Raw genomic sequence first — 25,000 nt, 5'->3', positions numbered from 1 at the left:
TTGTTCTATGTCTGTTGGCTCTGGGCGGACGATAACGTAACACCAGAGCACAAGGAAACCGATGTTTGTGATGCGCCTTCAGCGCATCACTTCCGGTTGGTGCGACTATGTTTTCATTCCCACTAACAATATTTCTACACGGAACACTAACACCACTTCTCCCAGAGAACATGGATCGTTTTGGTTATAAGCCCACTTGTTTCTATGATGAAAGAGTAAGTTAAAATGTGAATATATTTCCGTGGTTTTGTCTGCTCCGCGGACGCTATTGTTAAATGAGTTTCGGTTTGTTTCGAGGGGGAAAGATCGACGGACATGTGAATCCCGCCCATTACATGTGATTGGGTAAAGCGCGGCCTACTTCCTGATCTGAATGCGCACTCGTTATGACGAACCTCCCCGACAGATTCCAACGCAGTGCAGAAGCTGTTCTTGAGAGATTAGGGTTACTGTAATATGTATGAATTGATCTGCAGGTCAGTGCAATTTTAGGATTCTGTTGTGGCTGCAGTTGCAACTTGTTGCGGCTGGCCTTCAGTGTGCAGAAACATTATGACAACCCAACTAACACATTATAATATGATTAACTTTCATAAAGATGATCTATGATTGTATTGACTAGGTTCTGACTAGGTAAAGCGAATTTCCAAAGCTGTAAGCTATCCTAAAACACACCTATTATTTGCTGATATTCAGCATATTTTGTGATATTATTATGCCTTGAATTGAGTATGGTTGTGTTGTTAATTTGGTCCCTATTCTGAAAGTTAGAAAGATTAAGCATAACGATAAAGACATTTAATTGTGCAGGATACTATTTCAATGCATTAGTGATCATACTTACTATCCAACCCAGCAAAGTGAATGTTTGTACATTCACACCTTTGTCACATGATCCAAACCACACTTCAGCCTAAACCACTTGTGTTGCTGCTTCCTGTACATTTCTACTCTACTGACAACTCATTGTTGTCTTCAGCCTTTAACCCATTAAGACCTGAGGACAATTCTACAAAGTGCTTTTCTCATGTTGTTTGTATGTTCATTTCATATTATAGTCCATGTCTCCTGCATCACTGACTGTATCAAATGCTGCTGCTTACGGCAGTGGTTCTCAAACTGTGGGTTGGGACACCCAGGGGGATCCCCACGTAAGACCCCCCCCCACGAGGGGGGGGGTCCCATATGACAGTGAAGTGACAATTTAAGGACTTTTAAGACCTTTTTAATACCTCAAAAATAAAAAAAGAGATACAAAAGGGTAAAAAATACCATTATTGCATCAAAAGTAATCAACAAACTATACTACAAAAAGTAAAACTGGTCAAACACTGGCCAAATTGTTAAATAACTCAAATATATTGTGAAAATAGCAGATCTGCAAGCTCACTGAGTGTTGCGTTGTGAGCTTGTAGATCTGCTATTTTCACAATAGTTATCTGTGGAAACGAGTCAAACCAAATTCAATGCCTCAATTTCGACATTTCAAGTGCTTGTCAGGGTGGGGGGTCCCCTGTTCAAATTATGATTATTTTGGGGAAAAGGTTGAGAACCAGTGTCTTACTGCTTACCACTATACTGCTAGATGTGACAAACGACATTGTGTAACAACATGGACACACTAAACTTAAATTGTACAACAATATCATATGTTTGTCTTTATATTTGTCTTTATACTATAACTACATCCTACAAGTCATCATTTCACTTTATCTATTTAAGTGGTTCTCAAACATGTTCATGTCAAGCACCCCAAAATCCTTTGGCCGCAGATCCCCATTTGAACATATTTTGGACCAGTGGTCCTTAAGAGAAGAGTTGTTTTGAAAAGTTTCAACATTTTAGATTATTCAAAATGTTTAGAAAATAGGCAATCGAAAAGTAAGTAAGCCTTTCCAAGCCATGTAGGGGAGGAGCCTATCTCTTGTTTCTGTAGCATGAGGCAGCTTGATGTACTCCCACTGGACTAGTATGATTTACCCTCAATCCAACCCTTGATGCTGAGTGCCAAGCAGGAACAGTTTTTATGACCCAGCAGGGGACCGAACCCCAACCTCTCAGTCTCAGAGCAGACATTCTAACCACAAGGCCACTGAGCTACAAGCTTATACTGTAGGTCAGCTATATTTTTTTGAATAGCAGAAGTATCAAACAGTATTACAGTGGTTAAAATCTTCCTCATTTTAGTGAGGACCCCCTCAAGGACCCCTGATGGTCTGCAGACCCTACTTTCAGAACCACTTGTCTAACACGCTATTTTACTCAAGGTTCAAGGATGTTCTTTATTGTTACATCTTGTGCACAGCTACTGTACATGAGAATAAAACGTATTTCTGTTTGTCTTCCTTCAGACAATGTAGCAGCATTTTATTTATGTAATTATTGTCATACACACCAGCATATAGAGAAGCAGGAAACCACCAGAAAACAAGAGCTGCCTAAAGTTACATCCTCCCTCCAGACCACAGCATGACTCACCATGCAAACGATCAGCCTTCCTGTGTCACTAAACATGCTATATTTCATGTCCATGTTTATAATAATCATCTTTATCATGCACTTTAAATGATCAAATGTTTGGTAAACGGTGCATTTATATACATGTAGTGCCTTTATCCAGTGCTGGACTGGGACAGAAATTCGGCCCTGACATTTTGGCCCAGATCGGCCCACCACAACCGGCACGCAGACAGCAGATACTGTACCGCCCCGCTCTTTCGAGGCACACACAAACACACAAGCCCTAATAACACCACTTTTACTGAAAAACCTCCCTCCATGTTCTGTAGCCTTGAGTAAAATGAATGATAACTACACAAGTGATCATTGTTCCACAACTGCACAACTTATAAATATGATAGTTGGCCTACAATACTCACTATAATACACAACTACACAACCTATAAATATGATAGTTAGCCTACAGTACTCACAAACAAGGAGAGTGTGTTGCTCTTATAAGGAGGATGCTGGCTAAAGCACATCATGGCACTGGCAGAAAGATACTCTGGAGAGATCATCTCCACTGGAGATGATGTATTGGACCTATTACAAACCTGGACATAAGAAGTAGACCAGACTATTATGAATGGGTGAAATATGAACATGATTACATGCAAAAATTAGTCTGCATGCAATCAGAACTTTGGCTAGTTAGCTAAAGTATAGAAAACAAGGGTTGGCTATAATGATCTGAGAATGCATCTGTTATAGGCTAGATCTATAGTATTCTGAGTACTGTAGGATGCGAGACGAGACACGGCTTGAGATTGGCTGAAACGGGGGTAGGGAGCGCTCGGCTGTGTTCACATGGACTGTGCACGAGGCGGTGTAAACATGTCGGAAGTACCGAAATTAGGGGGGTCAATGATTTACGATTCTGTCCCTATCAGAACATAACTCAGACGGTGCTGAGTCGGCTCAAGCGGACTTCGCAACGTTCGGCACGGTGACTCGCTCCCCTAAGCTCGCTCGGCGGTGCCTCTCGTGGCTCAGATCCACTTGAGACGGCGCACCTCTGTCGCCTCCACCGAAAACAAGTGCTCCCTTACGTCACAACAAAACAATAATAGCTTCCTGGACTATGACAAAGCGATGCCCCACTGCCCCTGGGTGGCTGAGTGGGTAGAGAGGCTGTTTGGGAATCAGAAGGTTGCCGGTTCAACTCCTCTCAGGGACCCCACTTTGAGTACCACTGCTATAGGTGACATAAGAGGCACTTAGGGGGCCCAATCCTGATGGGGCACTAAACTGCACAGTTACTAATGTTATGTAAAGAGTACAATTCATACTGAGAATATCGACACTTTTTCAGGTTAGGAAAAAGTGGAAAGAGGGGGGCCATAGCTGAGTGGTTAGGGAGCCCGCCTAGGGAGCCAGAGGCCCTGGTTGCCCCAGGTACGATTCCAGGCCAGGCCAGCAAATGTGTCGATGAAATGAAATTTGTCCCTGAGCAAGACTCTTAACCCCTAATTGCTCACAGGCCCTCATTGGAAACAAGACCGCAAGGACTTTCATGAACCTACTGATTTGATTAACTTTCATTGAGGTGACATCATAGAGGTTTTCTATGATAGTATTGACTAGGTCCAGTATTGACGCCCAATTATTGATAAAAAAAGTTACTCCTACTGTACTTCTGCTTTTTTTATGTTTAGCTTGTTTTGGTGTGTACGCAGCTTGACACGCCAGCATGCAGAGAAGCAGCAAACCACCAAACAAGAGCTGCTCAAAGTCACATCCTCCCTCCAGACCACAGGCCGTCTCACCCTGTAAATGATCAACTACTTCCCTCTGTCACTAAACACGCTATCGTTGCTGTCAGGTGGAAACCTTGTATGTCCACAACACTGTTTATTTAAACAAATATATATTATTATGTTTTATTTTAAACGTGTCACATCATGACACGTTGTGAGCTTGTAGATCTGCTATTTTCATTATTTTAGTGTGACACTATTGTATGATGAAGTAGAGCATTAATTTACAACAAAATATTGAAATATGGAGATAAGAGGTTTCTGGCCGAAAGAATATCAATGTCTATAATACTCATCTTTCACACACGTGGACGATGCGCACGCACACACACACACACACACACACACACACACACACACACACACACACACACACACACACACACACACACACACACACACACACACACACTCAGTTAGTGTCTTGCTCAAGGACACTTTGACACTAACTCAGGGGGAGCCTTGGGATCAAACCGGGAACCATACTGATTCCTAAGTGGCCGCTCTACCTACTGAACCACTGCCTCCCTTTATATTTACCATTTCATTACAAACCATTACAAACCACACAAAAGACAAACAATACATTTAGAGTAGACCATTATTGTTCCCCCGATTTTCTCTCCAGTTTAGTCGTTATGCCATTTCATTCTCAGACTGCTTGCCACTGCTGTTGTATCCTACTGGCTCACCTGGGAGGACATACTGTTGTACCCTATTGGCCCACCTGCCTGTGAGGACCCCCACCCGGGAGCATTCCTCCCGTTCAACATCCCCCACTGACAGGCTCTGCCCCGACCGACTGACCCCAACACAGTCCACTCTATAACTTACACTCCCATCTCCTGCTGTAGGCTCCCCATCACCAACACCTTACATCCAAATAACCATTACTTAACTAATGTTTAGACACAACATCTTTTACCCTTATATCCAAGAGTTAACGGTCAAATTGACAATCAAGCAGAACAGATGGATGGATTTTCATGAAACATTGTGGGACCAGTAGGCTGACCTGAACACATAGTTACCCTATGAGTTAAGAAGATATGTTATGGAAAAATGTCTATTTCCACTTATAGGATGAAGGAAACAAAGAAGATCCTCAAAGCAGGACCTAACAGCCTGGCTTGTAATGGTCAAGGCTGGCTGGCCCTCTCTCTCTCCCTCAAGCCCCCAACAGGGCAAAAGTGTGCTCAGAGGACCATTCAAGACACTTATTATACACAGATAAATATCCCTTGAATGGTCACATAGGCATGCTACACTGATAGACACATCATAGTTATACTGACAGTTTCACAATTAGTAGAACTACAGTAACTGAAGCAGTTCTTACATGGAAACACAGCTACTGACTGAATGACAGTAATAGGAGTTTGCGACCAGACGCCCTGCTGTACAGCCAAACATTCTAAATACAACATAATTTAAATAGAAATCAGATCAAACAGAAATGATTTTGAACAAATAATATGCACAATTGGCATTCTATACATTTCTCCCACTGACATTATCAGTCATATCTCAGGAATGTTGAGACCTATAAAGACAAGTTGGCGATTTTGTTTTGTTTTCCAATTCATGAAAGTGCATGACATGACCCTGTGTCTAATCATGGCATATATTTTTTACATAAGATATTTAATAATATTTCACAATGTATTTAGACCTGTAAGGAATGAGCTACATCTTATGTTAGCCTCTCTTCCAAAAAAAGAGGAAGAAAGATTATTATCTGAATTAATCTAAAGTTCTAAAAACATGCTGAAATCATCACCCCCCGCCCTCTACGGCAGCAGCAATACCACAAGCAGCTATTTCGATAGGAAGTAGTCTCTCTCTCTCTCTCTCTCTCTCTCTCTCTCTCTCTCTCTCTCTCTCTCTCTCTCTCTCTCTCACAACATAAAGTTACTTCAATAGGAAGTAGTTTTTTCAGAGCTGTTCATCACAACAGAGGAGAGGATGGTGCGCTCTCTGCCCTGCCTTCTACTCTGTGAGTATATAAATGTTATTACTAATGGATCTGTTATAGCACTATTATTACTAACAGGTGTATTGGACAAGTATTTGAACCAGAAGTAATATGTATGTGGTTGAACTTAAAGCAGCACTATATGAAACTTTTTAACAACTATATATCATATTATATCCCAAAACGTTTTAAAGTTTGTTTAAGCAATAACAAACATCCTTCCATAAATGTATAGACTCAGGGGGGTCCCTGCTAGGGGCTTGACTGTATTACTATGTACAGACTCAGGGGGTCCCTGCTAGGGGCTTGACTGTATTACTATGTACAGACTCAAGGGGGTCCCTGCTAGGGGCTTAACTGTATTACTATGTATAGGGGAGACAATGAGTTTCATCCTGGCATTTGCCAAGGCATAACTGCCAGTCAAAGCAACGACTGGCCAATCACAGCGCGTCCTTGCCGGACATGCTTGCAGAGAATCTTGGGTAATGAAGTCATAGACGTTGGCTGCCATGTTATTTGTGTGTAGCCACTGATACCCTAAACTACATAGTGCTGCTTTAAACAGCATTTTGTTAAGTGTAGCAGCTGAATCTGAATACAGTAAAACATGCCAATGGAATTAAGTAATTGCTTTTCATATAGGATTTCCACCTTGCTGTAGATTTATCTTTTCAACAATATTTTAATTTACTAATAATAACAAAATAACAAACCAAGGTACAACAGTGATGATGCAACTATACAGATATATGCCCCCAGGGCAGTCCCAAATAATGTTTTTGGGGGGTCCCCAGATGCTTAGCTTAATGTACAACTTTGTTTTCTCACTCAACAGTAAACAAACCAACATACAGTATAAGTGTACCAAAATATAACAAATTGGCCAAATTGTCAAATATTATGTAAGAAGAGGCAAACATTGTGAAAATAGCCGATCTACAAGCTCACAACGCCTTGCATAGTGAGGCGTTGTGAGCTTGTAGTTCGGCTATTTTCCACAATATTTATCTGTGGAACCGAGTCAAACTAAATGTAATGCCTCAACCCCTACAATTCCAATTGCTTGTCAGGGTGGGGTGGGGGTCCCCAGTTCAAATAGGATTATTTTGGGGGGTCGCGGCCTGAAAAGTTTGGGAACCCTTGGCCTTAAGTATAAAGAGATAAAATAAAGTGTTGCACACTTTGACTCCATATGCAGTGGTATTTTAAATTATGATTACATGTGCCCACTATGGGCAGAAGTGCTTTTGGAGGTGCGCTCTATAAAGGCCCCTAAACGCATGAGTCTAATTTGGGGTTGATTAAAGGTGGTTCATCACATGGCATTTATATATTGTTTTGGTAAGGAATAGGCCCCTCACATACATTTTGGTAGCCAATATGCAAGGAAACAATATGGAATATGAAATGCCTGTATTGATGATCATTCTCACATAAATCCACAGATCATTTGTACATACTTTGGCGTGCGCGTGTGTGTGTGTGTGTGTGTGTGTGTGTGTGTGTGTGTGTGTGTGTGTGTGTGTGTGTGTGTGTGTGTGTGTGTGTGTGAGAATTTAGTAGAACTTGTAAATGTGTGATATGGGAACAGCCTTATGGTACAGTAGCTGCATACAGTCCACCAGAACAGTTTGGTTCAGGAGGGCTCCCCGAACCGTACTGACGTCTGACAGGCACATGTTATTTCACACTTCTGTGTTCTGGAAGCCACACCCTGCCCACCATGCGCTGTTGAGCCACTGACTGAAGCAGTGGAACTGATCGTTTTAATACCTTTTTTATGGCCCATAGGTTATAGTGATAGGTTGTGTTTATGAATGGTCACTAGACAGAGATCTCAGAGGTGTTTGTACATCCTGGAAGTTGGCTTATGTCTCGGGCTCTATCTTTTCACTGTGTTTTGCCCAGGTGGACGTGGTTTTGAGGTTAGATTTAGGCATCGTTTCTGTGAGGTTAGGGTTAGGTTTAGGCATCGTTTCTGTGAGGTTAGGGTTAGGTTTAGGCATAGTTTCTGTGAGGTTAGGTTTAGGCAAAGTTTCTGTGACGTTAGGTTTAGGCATAGTTTCTGTGAGGTTAGGGTTAGGTTTAGGCATAGTTTCTGTGAGGTTAGGGTTAGGTTTAGGCATAGTTTCTGTGAGGTTAGGTTTAGGCAAAGTTTCTGTGACGTTAGGTTTAGGCATAGTTTCTGTGAGGTTAGGGTTAGGCATAGATTTGGTTTAGTTAAAGGTTAGGGTTTAGACACCACCAGGGCGACACACCAAAGGAAGAGGGAGTCCTCTTCCAAACTACTGCTGCTTTTCACTGGCTTCACTGAAAGTCTGACCAACGTCTGACCAATCACAATAGCTAAACTAGTTTAGCTAGTCACAACAACTCAGAACACCTGAACTCAGTTCTGATCCCGCCCTCCTGAACCTCTGAATTACATCATATTGTAGTCTGAAGCCAGCTAGACCAACCTAATTTAACCTGTTCTGGTGTAGTATGCATTAGGCTAAACTGTGTGCATGCGCCATCTACAGGAAGCTACAGAGAACACATGCCCCATGTTTGTGTTATCCTTTTAGCATAACCTTTGACTTTACGTGTGCTTTTAACACACTTGTTAAGTATTCAATTAATCAATCAATCAAGATGGGGGTATGGAACATGGGGGGGTCTACCTGCTTGGTATAGAAGATGGGGGTGGTGGATGGGGGATGGGGGTGTGCGGGGAGGGTGGGTTGACGATGTGGGGGCTTACAGGTAGGAACTACTTGTATGATGGGGTTATGGGGGGGGGGGGTTAAACGTAAAGTGGCCATGCGTCACCATGAGGCCGATAGAATGTGTTACTGCTGGCATTGTACAAGAAAGGTTTGACACTGATTGGTCCAATGGTTTCAGAGATTAGCTGCACACGGACAGACAGACAGACAGACAGACAGACAGACAGACAGACAGACAGACAGACAGACAGACAGACAGACAGACAGACAGACAGACAGGGGCAAAAACATAATCTCCACCACCCCGACTTATGGCCTGACAGAGAGATAACAATCCTGTCTACTTTGGTCAAGCATCATTTGCAGTTCATATTTAAGCTGTGTTAATGTCTGTAACTTTTCTTTTAGAATAACATTTTCTATTATTTTGTCTAATCTGTATGTTATATTGTATGCTAATACAATATAACTGTGCATCTGGATGGTAAAGTTTGTTAATACAACTAGTACATCTGTATGGTACAGTATGTCAATACAATATAACTTGGTCTCCCTGCTCTTCTATTGATACATTTAGATCATGTGTCTAGGTTAGACACGACCTTTGACACCATCAGGTTTTTGGTTTGACAGGAATTTTAACCCGAAGGTCAAAAGGTCAATGTATCCCCTAAGCACGCAGGCAGTTTCTATTAACTCAGTGGTAAAAAAGAAAAATCAAGAGAGAAATGACAACATATTATACCAGGTGCTGTGTGTGTGTGTGTGTGTGTGTGTGTGTGTGTGTGTGTGTGTGTGTGTGTGTGTGTGTGTGTGTGTGTGTGTGTGCGTGTGTGCGTGCGTGCGTGCGTGCGTGCGTGCGTGCGCGTGCGTGTGCGTGTGATTGTTTTCATAGACCTGATTGTCTATTTATCCGATTATGCCGATTAGGTCTGACTGTTCATAGACTCAGGCGCTCTTCGAGCACCTGGTAAAAAAAAAGAGCACTCGCACAGGAGACCTGGGTTCAAATCCGGGGTACAACAGGAAAGTTACGTAGTGCAGCTTTAATAAATCATTAAATGACAATAAGGTTGAAAATGGGTGAAGTGCTCCTTTAATAAAAGAGCAGAATAGCCTAATTGTTATTTGATCTTGTTGAACTTGAGTCTACTGTAGCTGTTTATGTTGGTGTTGTGTTAGTTATGGATAAATACAATGTTAATTAGTAATAATTTATATTTATGTTTAACTTGATATTGTCTCATTAAATGTGTTTCAGTGCTGAGCAGCTTGTTCTGCTATGGACACAGTCAAGGTGAAGATGAATTCATTATTTTTTTATTTGTGTATTTATTTATTTATTTACTCAGTAAGAGTATTTACACCTGCCACATACTGACTGCATCCTAGCAATTATTATTTATGTCCCTTTTTATCATGTATTCATTCATGTTGTGTGCAACTACTGAACTTGCTTGTTACTGTGATTTACTGACAGACAGAGGGTTTATAACATTTGGTTTCATTCTGTTTGTGTGTTTGTGTTCTAGCTCTGACCCTGAAGCCAAACAGCTCCCAGATATTTAGTGAAGAATCTGTTACATTCACATGTGACATGAAGACAAGAGAGTGGTATAGATTTTACCACAATGGTGCTAAATTAGGCCAAGACTCTCATCAGAATACATTTGAAGTTCCATCTACAGACCCAAGCCACAGCGGTGACTACCAGTGTTACAATTTTCAAAGCTACAGTAATACAGTCAGACTGACTGTATCAGGTAAATTACAGTATATCACAACATTTACTCATCACTGACATTATGTTTAAACTCATGCGCACACTCATATATAAACCTTTAATTATAGTTCTATACACATAAAGAAAGACATGCATATCCTGTATCATAATTCTATGGAAAGCATTTCCACTATATCTTTCATTATCAACACATTCATTGCCAGGATATGTTGTAAATAAGGGTGGTTAGAGTTCTTACATTGACATTTTCATTTAAAACAAAACTTAATGAAAATCCACATGCCATCACATTACTCAATCATTTAATGTATTGATGTGACTTATGACTTCTCAGGACATTTCCTCAATATATATTTTTGTATGCATTCATTGAATACTCCCCCCATTAAAAACACTATACTGTATGATGTACTGTATGTAAAACATGCTATATTGCTCCAGGTGGTGATGTGATTCTGGACAGTCCTTCATTTGTCTTGTTTGAGGGTGAATCTGTGACACTGACCTGTAGACATCGCCATCAAAAATACACTGGTGCAAGGTTCTACAGAAATGGACAACAACTGAACAGAGCCTACAGCACACAGCTGACCATCAACCCAGTGTCAAAATCACATCAAGGCTCCTACGAGTGTAACTTTTACAATCCTGCCACTGCTTTTTCACCAGAGAGTGTGCTCACAGTGAAAGGTACAGTAACATCTTGCAGCCATGTTGTGATGAGAAAATGCTAAATGTTATTTTCAGGGCTACACTATAAGCTGTATATAATTTGACAGATAAACATGTTTGATCATGTGACAACTCTGTGTCCACAGCTCTGCCTACAGCTACTGTGAGGTTTTCAGTATACCCTGTCTACACTGGAGAGACACTGACTGTTACATGTACAATACAGTCTGAATATACAGACTGGATTTATAGATGGTTCAGAGGTGACACTCCAACTGTAGTTATCTCCTCTGATAGACACAGTATAGATAGAAACATCCTCACTATCAGTAAAGTAGAAGATTCTGACCAGGATGACTACTGGTGTCTGGGTGAGAGACAGTCCCGTCCCAAAACCTCAAAACTCAGCGACAAGAAAACACTTGCAGTTCTTGGTAAGAAATCACATGAATAATTTTACACATGTTATGACTTTTAATGTCTATTCTATAATAGCTATGTATGGTTCTAAGTCTGTGTGAGTGTACTGTACATGTTTGTGTGAGTGTGCATACATGCATGTGTACATCTTGTTTTTTTTTATTTCCTGTTTTTTAAATCATCTGCTGCCCCAGAAAACAGGACAGGATGTCCAGCACACTACACAGTGTAGTCAGTGTACAGTTAGCATCACTATCAGACAGTTTATTTTGACATCTCCAGTGAACAACACAACAATGTAACCATCTGTATGTGGTGTTAAGGCATCATGACATTTAATAGTCTAGTCCACAGATGTATGACAACCTCTACTTCATCATCCAACATGCTAATGATCTCTAACTAATCAGATCAGTTAAAACAGACTAATATGTGTTGTTGTTTTGTTGTCATGAGAACATTCTAAATGTTATTTTCAATATGCTCTCATTTGACAGATAAACATGTTTGATCATGTGATAACTCTGTGTCCACAGCTCTGCCTACAGCTACTGTGAGGTTTCCACCAGATCCTGTTTACACTGGAGAGACACTGACTGTTACATGTACAATACAGTCTGAATATACAGACTGGACTTATACATGGTTCAGAGGTGAGACTCCAACTGTAGTTATCTCCTCTGGTAGATACATTATAGATAGAAACATCCTCACTATTAGTAAAGTAGAAGATTCTGACCAGGATGACTACAGGTGTCTGGGTGAGAGAGAGGACCGTCCCAAAACCTCAAAACTCAGCGACAAGAAAAGACTTGCAGTTCTTGGTAAGAAACCACTTGAATAATTTTACACATGTTATACCTTTTAATGTCTATTCTATAATAGCTATGTATGGTTGTGAGTCTGTGTGAGTGTACATGTTTGTGTGAGTGTGCATACATGCATGTGTACATCTTCTTTTTTTTTTTTTTTAAGTTTTATTAAATCATCTGCTGCCCCAGAAAACAGGACAGGATGTCCAGCACACTACACAGTGTAGTCAGTGTACAGTTAGCATCACTATCACACAGTTTATTTTGACATCTCCAGTGAACAACACAACAATGTATCCATCTGTAGGTGTTGTTAAGGCATCATGACATTGAATAGTCTAGTCCACAGATGTAAGACGACCTCTACTTCATCATCCAACACTCTAATGATCTCTATCTAATCAGATCAGTTAACCCTTTAAGACCGGGAACGCATCTGTGTCATTTTAAGATGTCTTTGGCTATTAAAAAATAGCAGATATACAAGCTCATAGCGCGGCACCAAGTGCCGCGCTATGAGCTTGTAGATCTGCATTTTTTTTAAATCTTGAACATGTGTGAATTTTGATACATATCTAAACATCTTTTCTAAATATCAACTATTTAGAAAAGATGTTGCTATATCAGGGGGGATCCAACTTGTAAAACATACATATTCAATGATTTGCACAAATGTTCCACAATTAAAAAAAAAAAATGCAGAAGCATTCCCGGTCTTAATGGATTAAAACGGACTAATATTGTTGTTTTGTTGTCATGAGAACATTCTAAATGTTATTTTCAGGGCTACACTAAATGCTGTATATCATTTGACAGATAAACATGTTTGATCATGTGACTCTGTGTCCACAGCTCTGCCTACAGCTACTGTGAGGTTTTCACCAGATCCTGTTTACACTGGAGAGACACTGACTGTTACATGTACAATACAGTCTGAATATACAGGCTGGACTTATAGATGGTTCAGAGGTGACACTTCAACTGTAGTTATCTCCTCTGATAGACACAGTATAGATAGAAACATCCTCACTATCAGTAAAGTAGAAGATTCTGACCAGGATGACTACAAGTGTCTGGGTGAGAGAGAGTCCCGTCCCAAAACCTCAAAACACAGCAACAAGAAAAGACTTGCAGTTCTTGGTAAGAAACGACATGCATACTTGTACACATGTTATGCCTTATAATGTCTGTTCTATAATAGCTATGTATGGTTAAGTCTGTGTTGAGTGTACATGTTTGTGTGAGTGTGCATTTATTTCCATTTTTTTTAAATCATCTGCTGCCCCAGAAAACAGGACAGGATGTCCAGCACACTACACAGTGTAGTCAGTGTACAGTTAGCATCACTATCACACAGTTTATTTTGACATCTCCAGTGAACAACACAACAATGTAACCATCTGTAGGTGTTGTTAAGGCATCATGACATTGAATAGTCTAGTCCACAGATCTGTCTGTGCACTTTTGCTGCTACTCCTACAGACTTTGTCCAAAACTCACACAAATGGTATATATAACCTCTGGAGTCATGTGATCAACATTTGTCATTCAGACTTTTAATATTTAATTACAATTGGCTATGATTGGCTAAATGATGCAGGGCTTCTATAGAGTGCACCTCCAAAAGTGCTTTCTTTCCTCTTCCACAAATATGTAAAGTTGAATTGTTTAGTCATAGAAATGATATCCTTCCTCTTGTCATGATGACTGCAACCCATGACTTACACAGCTCTGGCTAGGCAACCCAGCCGAGGAGCAAACTTTTGTTGACTTTGTCTTTAAAAAATATATATAAATAAAGAAAAAGTAGTGCATACACCTTGTAATTACATCTGAATTATAGGTAATTAAAAGGATATTTTCTTTCAGTTTTTTAGGTTCAGGTGTTTTTATAAAGTAACTACATTTGTATTTTCATTCAGTTTTGTAAAATGTTATGTTGTTTTCAGTGTCTGGATCAGAGGAACAGAGTTCTCTACATGTAGTGGGTCTGATTGTAGGACCTCTGCTTGCCATTCTACTGACCATCCTACTGATCCTGCTGTGTAGATACAGAACATCTAAATGTGAGTACTACTGTAGCCTTCTCCTCATTCACATACAGAGACACTGTAGCCTTCTCCTCATTCACATACAGAGACACTGTAGCCTTCTCCTCATTCACACACAGAGACACTGTAGCCTTCTCCTCATTCACATACAGAGACACTGTAGCCTTCTCCTCATTCACATACAGAGACACTGTAGCCTTCTCCTCATTCACATACAGAGACACTGTAGCCTTCTCCTCATTCACATACAGAGACACTGCAGCCTTCTCCTCATTCACATACAGAGACACTGCAGCCTTCTCCTCATTCACATACAGAGACACTGTAGCCTTCTCCTCATTCACATACAGAGACACTGTAGCCTTCTCCTCATTAGGTGGATTATATCTAGATAAATCCCGGCCCACACCCAACATCCAGCCCACAGATTCCAATATACCAAGTACCCCATATGATTTAAATTATTACACAATAGGAATTCATGTTTTAATTTCAGTTCAAAAAGGTAAGCCAGTGAGCAATTACTACCCTCACTCTCACTTTAGACTCAGTATCATACGTTTTAACATTCTACTGTGAACAAAATATCTATCTATTTATATCCTTTTCCTCACACATTTATGAACCCGCTGTAGTATCAGCAAGTACCTGTAGGGTTCACGAACCCCTGGTTGAGAACCCCTGCATTAGATTACACTAGATTACATCAGATTGATTACATCTAGATTACAACCACTGAGCAACTCTCCATAAAACATACTGAATACCATGGCATAACAATGTAAAGGTTCTAATATTTATGTTATAATGTATTGTTTTTAATTTACAGGTCCATGTTGCATCAGGTAAGCACAGTATTGATCTCTGTCTATTCAACATGTCAGCAGCAGATTACATCTGCTTTCATGCTTTATTTACGTTAAATATTTATGTTTTAATTACAGACCTGTTCAGCCTCAGGGAACAAATCAGAGTTCAGCTACAGACCAGGGAACCAATCAGAATGTGTCTCCTGATGCCGTGTACCTCCCACTGCAGCACAGTCAGTCTCTGAACCAATCATGTTCTGACAAGAACAAGTCCTTCTAATTTGAATATTAATTGATTTAGAAGTTCATTAAACATTGATTGTTTTCTTTTTTTACAGTTGGTTTAGGGTTTATTCTTCCCAATTAGCAGAATAATTCAAAAATGTAAATAAATAAATAAAGTAAGCCTGTCATTAATGCTTATTTGTTTACATTTAGGAGACACAAGCGTCTATGGAATTATCAACAACTCTGACGACTATGAAAACGGTACAGTATAAACTTTTTTAAAACAGCCAATCCAGTTATTTTAATCTAATTTCACTTGTTTAAAAAAAGAACCCACACACATTAGTCCTGTACAGTCAAGGTCAAGTTCAATGTCTGTGTTTGACAAACGGGACACAAGGAGGGGTTTCACGGGGGCTTCAACACGCTGGGAACATGTCTTTAATTTAGGAAGAGGACCTACACTATGAGATGGTAAATAAATGCATAAATGATATTAAGTTTTCATCACAGACTGATAATTAAGTCCCATTGTTTGAGTTCTGCATTGGTTTGAAACGTATAGCAACAAAATAGCCTAATCAATAAGATACTTTTGTTCAATTCTAATGGGATTACAATCTCTCTCTCTCTCTCTCTCTCTCTCTCTCTCTCTCTCTCTCTCTCTCTCTCTCTCTCTCTCTCTCTCTCTCTCTCACAGACCAGGGAACCAATCAGAATGTGTCTCCTGATGACGTGTACCTCCCACTGCAGCACGGTCAGTCTGTGAACCAATCATGTTCTGACAAGAACAACTGCTTCTAATTTGAATATAAATGTATTTAAAAGTTCATTAAAGAATGAATGTTTTATTTTTGGAAGTACATTAAAGTCTGCCAAGTGGTTTGGGGTTTGTTTTTCCTTAAAGTAGAATAATGAAATCACAACTAAATTGAAAACCATGTTTGAAATGAAAAATAAAATAATCACCACATTAATGCTGATATGTTTACATTTAGGAGACACACATGTCTATGGGGTAATCCACCACCCGGATGACTACGGAAATGGTACAGTATATGCTTTTTAAACATTCAATCAAATCATTTAATAATAATAATAAATTGGCCTGTACTCTATGTTTTTAGTTTGATCCCCATACCTATGATTTTCACCAACATGAAATGTTTTTGACGGTTTCCTATCAGTCTATAGGAAACTTGACACTTACAAATCAACAAAAAAAAATATTGGCTGGACTGCATATTTAAAGGAGCACTTCACCCATTTTCAACCTCATCTTCGTATAATTGGTCTTCGCTCATGCTGAAACCTGCCTACCAGTGACATCATCGGTAGGCAGGTTTGATCATTTCAAACAAGATTTCAGACTTTTAGTTTTATTTTTTGTATTAATGCAAGAAAATGTATTCTAGGCTTTAGTTTCTATTGGCTTAGAATCCCCATCCATGATATCATTGGCAGACAGGTTTCTGTCCACAGTCAACCAAGAGTGAGTGAGTAGATAGAATGAGCATTAGTGACTGAGGACCAATTATATTAATATAAGGTTGAAAACATTACATGACTGATTCATATCAGAATCCAGAATTAATTATATGTTGAAACCAAGTGGTTTTTGAGTGAATTTCTTGTGAGTCGAAATATGTGTGATCTGTTGAGATGGAATGAAAACGTAACTTAACATATTAATGATAAAACTCATGACAACCAGGGCCGGACTGGGACCAAAATTCAGCCCTGGCATTTTGGTCCGAACCGGCCCACCACCACCACCCCCGTTTTGTCAACATTAACGTAACTAATATATATATATATATATATATATATATATATATATATATATATATCTTCTTTTTTTTTGGGGTGGCCCAGCGGCCCACTGGCCCAGCGGTCCACCAGGCATTTGCCCGGTACGCCAAATGGCCAGTCCGCCCCTGATGACAACTGAATGAGAGCTGAACACATATTCTAGTATAGATAAAATGACTACATATTATACTGCATGTTCAATGACTCATTAAACTATAATGTCACTTTGTTTCAGCTCCTTAGAGACACACGACAACCCAACACCACACACCTGGATGAAGTCACATGGATTGTAACCAATAAATGAAGGGTAACATCTATCTATGTAACCAATAGGGTAACATCTATATATATCAATGTTTCCCAAACAGTGGGTCAGGACCCATATGTCAGTCCCGGAGCAAAGTTAATACCTCTTTATTTTTTATTATTATTATTTCAAAATATTTTCAAAAAAATGCCCAACATTTCCCAAAAAATCCTTGAGTTAAACTAAATTCAAACGTTTTTCAAATGAAGTCCATAAAAAGTATAAAGAAAAATCATTAATCAGAAGGAAAAAAATACTTTTAAGAAGTAGTGAAAATATCAGATCTACTAATTCTAATTCTAAGATAACATTTATCTATGTAACCGTACAAATGGATCTACACATGCTCCTGTACATGTGTATACACACACACACACACGCACGCACACACACACACACACACACACACTGTACATACTTTTGTGAGTGCACACACACACACACACACGCACACACACACACACACACACACACACACACACACACACACACACACACACACACACACACACACACACACACACACACACACACACACACACACACACACACACACATGCACGAATGCACCCACTCACATACACACATACACCGGACAAACAGAGAATGCTAACACCTTTTTGCTTCATTCTAGCCCATTAAGTAGTGCAGTATAGAAAATAGTAATTTTAATGTAAATTGTTGTTTTAATTGTATTGTAATACATACTATTATATTAATTACAATATGTGTATTTATCAGCTTCAATTGTATAGTGTTTCAGTTCCAATTGTGTCTATTCATATTTAGTTTTTTCATCATTTAATTTCACTTATTTATCATGTATCCTGTATGAGTTCTCTCTCCTGATTGGATTTTCTTTTTATCCTGACCTGAAAATGTGTTTTCTGTTACGGAACAAACACTCTATAGCAATGGTTATATACTATCACAATATATCTATTTAACACTTCTTTTTAACAGTTAAATATCACTTACACCACCTTTAACCTATTTTAATGAACTCTTTTTATAGTGGCCTCTCTGTAAATGAGACTCATGTCTCCATGAGAATACATTTGTAAATACAGTTTAACAAGACCAGGAGACCTGGTTCTGCCAGACTCAGAATGAAGTCCTAGTATGTGACATAATAATGATGTCATGAATAGTTCGTTTTTTGGCTGGGGCCGGGGGACAAAGTGACCATGCCCATGTATGGAGAAAACAGATACATGTAAGCCTCACGTAAGCCCGACCCCTTGGGTCTGGCAAAAATATATATTGTTTTGTATTTCCACTTAGGTATTAATTGTTAATGTTTGTATAGATTTTGACCCGCTGTCTGAAACCTATTTTCATTCATCTCAATTAATTCCATGTTGTTGTTTTTTTCATTCAGTTTTTCTACTTTATTTTGTCAATTATCTGTATATGCTTACATGTTTTTTTAAGTGAATAAATGAATACATTGTATTTTTTAGAATAAACTTTGCTTCAGTTTGCTACTCAAATGTTATGATGAATCTTTTAAGAACTATGTTTGAATGTAAACAAGATAAATTAGATGAGTGCTTGTACTATTTGCATTTTAATTAAAAGCAGTTTGTTGTCACAACGATGTTGTGTAAACTCCTTATTACACATTTATTATGTCACCCAAGAACATTGTCATGTATTTAACAATGTTTTGACAGACTACAGTCAGTGTTGGGCAGTAACTATTAACTAAGTAATATATTACTGTAATATCATTACTTTCCTCAGTAACTAGTAGTGTAACAAACAAAACAGTAATACAAGTACAGTTATTAAAGGAGTAGTTCACACAAAATTACGCATTGTAATCGATTTCACAGCCCATGAAGCCTTGAATTCATGGTGATTGTAGTAGGCATTAGTGTGTAAATTTTGATATCGGTGGTATTATTAATAATCAAATGAATAATCATACGTTTGGAATTATGAGTATTTAAAATTAAAGTAAAGAAATGCACGAGGCACCATGAAAATCAACTTATGACTAAACACAAGCTTAATTTGTATTAAACCCTAACTTTAAACCACCAATCAAAGATTATAAAATAATCAATTATTATTTTATTCCAATAAATTCACAAGATCTGAAGGGGAAAACGTTCTTGTCTTGTTCTTTTCTTTTCTTGTTTTTTACAGAGACAGACTATGTTAATCCTATAATTTATACTCCTCATAGTAGGAGGTTCTTGCATGTGAACAGATCTACAATCTATCAACACGCTGCAATGTGACACATTGTTAGCTTGTTGATCTGTTCTTTTTAAGCATGTGCCCTCTGGTGAAATGATGAAGTAACATGTACTGTAGCTGCAGCTCTGTGGGTCATAAAGATTAACATGGTGGATCATGAGGGAGAAGACAGAGATACTTTCAACACCTGGAAGTGTTGTTATTATTGGGTTTGTCTCAGTCAAACATACAAAGAGTCGTTTTAGTTAAGTCAACTCTTAAGATTTGGACTCAGTTTAAACACCATTTTGGTATTCAGTTATTCCCAGTAATAACCCCTCTGTGTGGAGTTTGCATGTTCTCCCCGTGTCTCTCAGGGTAGTTAATACCCTCACAAAAACATGTAGTAATCCTGGTCGCTTTACCGCCTCCCCCATGACAGCCGGGGCGCCTGATATAACGTGTTCCTTCCACGCGCTACGTCCAACCAGGGAAACTCCCCCCTGTCAGGTGACAAGAAGGTCAGTTGGCTCTCCTGCATTGAAGGAGGCATGAGCTCGGCCCAGGCCTCCCTAGGCTGGTGAGGGGAGTGTAGCGACCAGGATCACAAATTGGCACCGGGTGAAAAATAAGGGTTACAAAATCGCGGGATAAAAAAAATTAGATAGAAAAATAACCCCTCTGTGTGCAAATCCTTTATTTCCTTCCTCCTTACAAGATCAGGCATTTAAAATCTGGTATGATCATGGCATTAGGTCAGTCAGAGATGTGTTTGACGGTGGCACGTATGAACATATTTCTAGAAAGTATAATCTGCCCAGAGCCCACCTTTTCCGTTATTTGCAAGCCCGTGTGTTTTGTCCGTAGAAAATGTACTAGCTTCCCGACTATTCCACCTAATTCACCCGCAGACACACTTATAGCATCAGCTCATATTACCCTTAAGGGAAAGATATCCTTGCTTTATACCACACTATTTGATCTTCATTTACCATCAACCACTGCCTATAAAACTCTTTGGGCCCAGGATCTGGAGGAGGATATTTCTGACGCAACCTGGTAAGCCATTATGGGTCGTGTTCATCAATATGTGCCAAACATGGGGTGTACAATTTTTCTCCGGGTGAACTGGACCAAGGTCAGGTTAGCCAGGATTTATACTGATGTTGACCCAACGTGTGATAGATGCCACCAGGCTTCAGCTAATCTTTTTCATAATGTTTTGGACCTGTCCTTCCTTACAGTCTTATTGGTCATCTATATTGGACACTAGTTTGGATGTGTTACAGTTGCCCATAGATCCATCCCCTATTATTTCCCTCTTTGGCGTTCTTCCTGAGACCATTTCTTTGCTTAAATATCAATCAGATTTTGCTGCTTTTGTGACTCTGCTGGCAAGACGCCTTATTCTGATCCATTGGAAGAAAACCCTCCCATTCCCGCTGGATTTGTGATATACTGGTTTGAGATACCTTGTTTATTTGCTTCAGTACATGCATATATAGTCTGGGAGGCTTCGCCTCAAAGCCTGGACAGCAGGGGCGCGGCCACTGATTTCTGATTCAAATCAACAGCCAATGAAGAAAAGGGGGCGGGATCCACATGCAGTGGGTCTTACAAGTAAATAGGAGCGACGGGAAGCAATTTCCCCTTGAGAAATTGCGGCCGCCATTGTTGTGTACTGCTGTTTGCCTCTCGTCGGACTTTTTAGACGAGTAGACCGGTAAGAGGCGTGTCCGCTCAGATTCTGAGCGCAACGCACATCCGGCCCACAGATAGCAGGGCTTTGGCCCAGAAGTTCCTTCGCCCCTCCCGTTTGTATGAGAGCGGGCGAAAACTTCTGGGAACTCAGATTAATGCATATATGACCTGTGAGTATGTAAACAAAACAAATCTATAAATAGAACGTTAAAAAAAACATATAAAGAGTATTGTTTCGGACATGTAATTAGTTGAAGCATCTGCAATGGCAGGTTTGAGAGGAAATGCAAATGTGTGCCGTTCTGCTGTTTGGTTGATGTTTGACTCCTATGAGGATAATTATTGTTCTAATCACCCTGTCGGGTTTATTTCTCAATAATGACCCGCTCCCCATTGATTATCTCTTGCTTATTTGATGGTGCCCTTACTCACTGTATTATGTAGACCCTCCAGAAAAACACAATTATGCGATAGCATAATTCATTGCATAATCAGCCAAATGGTGCAGATTATGAGGAGGTATTTTATTTTTATTTTTTTCAAAAAGGCCACATATTCACCGCAATAATATTTGCAAATATGCAAAATATGCAAGGCTCGCTTGATTTCACATAACTTTTGTGAAGTCATCACCTCACCCGTGTGTGTGTGTGTGTGTGTGTGTGTGTGTGTGTGTGTGTGTGTGTGTGTGTGTGTGTGTGTGTGTGTGTGTGTGTGTGTGTGTGTGTGTGCGTGCGTGCGTGCGTGCGTGCGTGAGTGCGTGCTTGCGCTGGCTGTGTGCACCCGGCTCAGTGCAGAGTGCAGCAGAAGATACACTCTCCTCATTTGCTCAACAATGTAGCCTAAATTAACCTGCTCCGTCAAAATTCAAGAAACTTTCGTAATTACAATGTAATGTTTATCCTACTTGATGTGAGTGCACTCCTTGTAAAGAGAGTTTGAAACGTTGACCCGTTCAAAAAAGTATCCAGAAAACCAGCTCCTCAGACAAAAGTAGTAGTAGGTTATTGTAAGCATGACATTTTAAATCCCTTTAGAGAGAGTAAAACCACATAAATAAACCAGAGTTTAGCATTACTTCACTTAGCAATGACATAAGGTAATTTTTTTTGCCTTGGTAGGCCTAATTGAAAGGTAGAGAGTTGCTTTTTTGCTTTTTTGCCTTGAAAATAATGAAAGGCAGACAAGATTATGATGTCTGTTTTGCATATCTCAACTCACGCAACTACCCCTAAATTAATATGTATTTGACTGCGGACCCCCATCTGAACAATATTTTGTGCCAGGGACCCCACACACAAGATTTGTGTAGTTGTAATGTTTCAAGAATTCCAAATGTTTCAACTATTTGCAAGATTACTTTGAAACTAGCAGATCTACACGCTCAAAACACATCTCATTAGTGACATGTTGTGAGCTTGTAGATCGTCTATTTTCAAATAACCAGTGTACTGTATGTATTATGATTTAAGTGGTAAATAGATGTTTATGATATTCATGAATTTTGCTGGGGACCCCTGGAACCCCCTCAAGGACTGCTGGGCATCCCGGACCCCAGAACCAATACCATAGGGTGTAGGAAAATCACCTTTTTTTAATCAACACGCCTATTTTTTAAGTTCATGCATATTTTGCTTTTTTTTCACTTAAAACCCCCTGCATATTCCATCGCATTATCAAGGATTTTTTTGGGGGCCGTCTAATTATGGTACACTGCTGTATTGTGCTGCTGTTGTACAATCTTTACGGTACGTTCAGGATGTGATGTGATGTCATGACACCAGAATGTGTTTGCCATGAGAGACGTAAACAAAGCATTATATGTGGCTGTTCATAAATAAATATGGCAAAAGGCTAAAGAGTAAAACACAGTCACTTTGCTTGTACACCATTAACATCAACCCAACTGAACTTCAAACTCCATTTGAACCATGGCCGGACGCCGCACCTGGATACTGGCGGCGCCCGTCCAGGTTCGGACGTCCCGGCAGGCCGCCCGTCGTTTGACGCCGCTGACCCGGGGCGAAACAGGAGCTGGAGACAGGATAGGAGGAAAGAGAAGACAGGAGGAAAAAACAAGAGGCAGAGGAGGTGAGCCAAAACCCAAAACTGAAAGTAAAACTACTCTAAGAAAGAGCGCCAGAACAAAACAAAACAAGAACTTAACTTGTTCATTTCTTGGGACGTGGGGGCCTCACCGGGCAGTTGTTTATGTGGTGGTCCCCCACGCCACAGTAGAAACAAAGGCCCAACCGGCTGCGCCGTTCCTTCTCCGTCTCCAACTCGCTCGGGGACCCATGTCCGGCGGCGAGTGGCTCCGGCAGGACCTCCCACACGGGAGACGGGACAGACGGCACCGATGGGGCAGAACCAGGACGAGGTGACACGGCTGGAACACGACACGGACGAGGTGGCACGGCTGGAACACGACACGGACGAGGTGGCACGGCTGGAACACGACACGGACGAGGTGGCACGGCTGGAACACGACACGGACGAGGTGGCACGGCAGGAACAGGACACGGACGAGGTGGCACGGCAGGAACAGGACACGGACGAGGTGGCACGGCAGGAACAGGACACGGACGAGGTGGCACGGCAGGAACAGGACACGGACGAGGTGGCACGGCAGGAACAGGACACGGACGAGGTGGCACGGCAGGAACAGGACACGGACGAGGTGGCACGGCAGGAACAGGACACGGACGAGGCGCGGAGCGGTCGCGCGCCGGGATGGCCCGCCGATGCGGGGCTCTCACCCGCTCGCGGGGGAAGTGGCCACTCTCTGCTGACAAAGACCTCCGATGACGGAGCCCCGCCCACTCGCGGGAGAGAGACCGCGGACGGCGAGCCCTATCGCGGGTCCGGGGACGGGGAGGAGACCACTCCCGTGGAACTGGAGAGGACGAGGAGGATGACGCCTCGGGGGAGGAAGACGCCTCGGGGTGCACGCCCGAACTCAGCTCGCTGGTAGAGCCGCCGCACGTGGCGCGCGCGCTGGAGTGGACCGAAACCGCCGCTCGTGAACGCTGAGGCGAACCCGACCCCTGGATGACCCGCTCCCAGATGTCCTGGGTCCGGACCAGCATGGATCGCTGGCCGCCGGCCAGCGTGGTCTCCATGTGGAGCAGGCGCGAATCGATGCGAGACAACATGTCCATGATTAGATCCAACCTGTCCTCCTGGGCAAGTCGACCGAGCACGAGGCCGTCGGTCTGGCTGGCGACGGAAGCGTGTCCCGCTGGGTCCAAGTTCGGTTCGGACATTCTGTCACGGTGTGCGGGAGGTTAAACAGGGTAGGACCCAAAA

The 25,000-nt window shown here is 41.0% G+C and overlaps 2 protein-coding genes and 1 long non-coding RNA gene across 3 annotated transcripts in view; all 3 read left to right on the top strand.

Annotated features, from left to right (window-relative positions):
- The window catches only part of LOC308105825 (uncharacterized protein), a gene marked incomplete at its 3' end in the record, with an annotated part of 21,915 nt that extends 17,640 nt beyond the window's left edge, over positions 1–4,275 (top strand). The window contains exon 11 of the mRNA XM_080456749.1: positions 4,179–4,275. Coding sequence (XP_080312875.1) covers positions 4,179–4,275 — 97 coding nt within the window. The remainder of the gene's footprint in view (positions 1–4,178) is intronic.
- Positions 4,276–6,221: 1,946 nt separating this feature from the next.
- Positions 6,222–15,733, top strand: LOC308105824 (Fc receptor-like protein 4; the record flags this gene model as incomplete). Its single annotated transcript, XM_080456748.1, has 10 exons — positions 6,222–6,255; positions 10,207–10,242; positions 10,478–10,708; positions 11,131–11,379; positions 11,508–11,795; positions 12,318–12,605; positions 13,446–13,733; positions 14,543–14,659; positions 15,474–15,489; positions 15,589–15,733. The coding sequence occupies exons 1-10, from the start codon at positions 6,225–6,227 to the stop codon at positions 15,731–15,733; spliced, it is 1,689 nt and encodes a 562-aa protein (XP_080312874.1). The 5' UTR covers positions 6,222–6,224.
- A 158-nt stretch (positions 15,734–15,891) lies between these two features.
- Positions 15,892–19,206, top strand: LOC308106022. The gene is made up of 4 exons (XR_013934955.1): positions 15,892–15,942; positions 16,382–16,438; positions 16,680–16,730; positions 17,729–19,206. It is a non-coding gene; the product is annotated as an uncharacterized lncRNA (long non-coding RNA).
- The last annotated feature ends 5,794 nt before the right edge of the window (positions 19,207–25,000 follow it).

The sequence above is a fragment of the Gymnoscopelus braueri genome, assembly GCF_963280865.1.
Source record: "Gymnoscopelus braueri genome assembly, chromosome: 18".
NCBI classification, from domain to species: Eukaryota; Metazoa; Chordata; class Actinopteri; order Myctophiformes; family Myctophidae; genus Gymnoscopelus; species Gymnoscopelus braueri.
The sequence above is the reverse complement of the archived record's forward strand: the minus strand, read 5'-3'. Positions and strand labels throughout refer to the sequence as shown.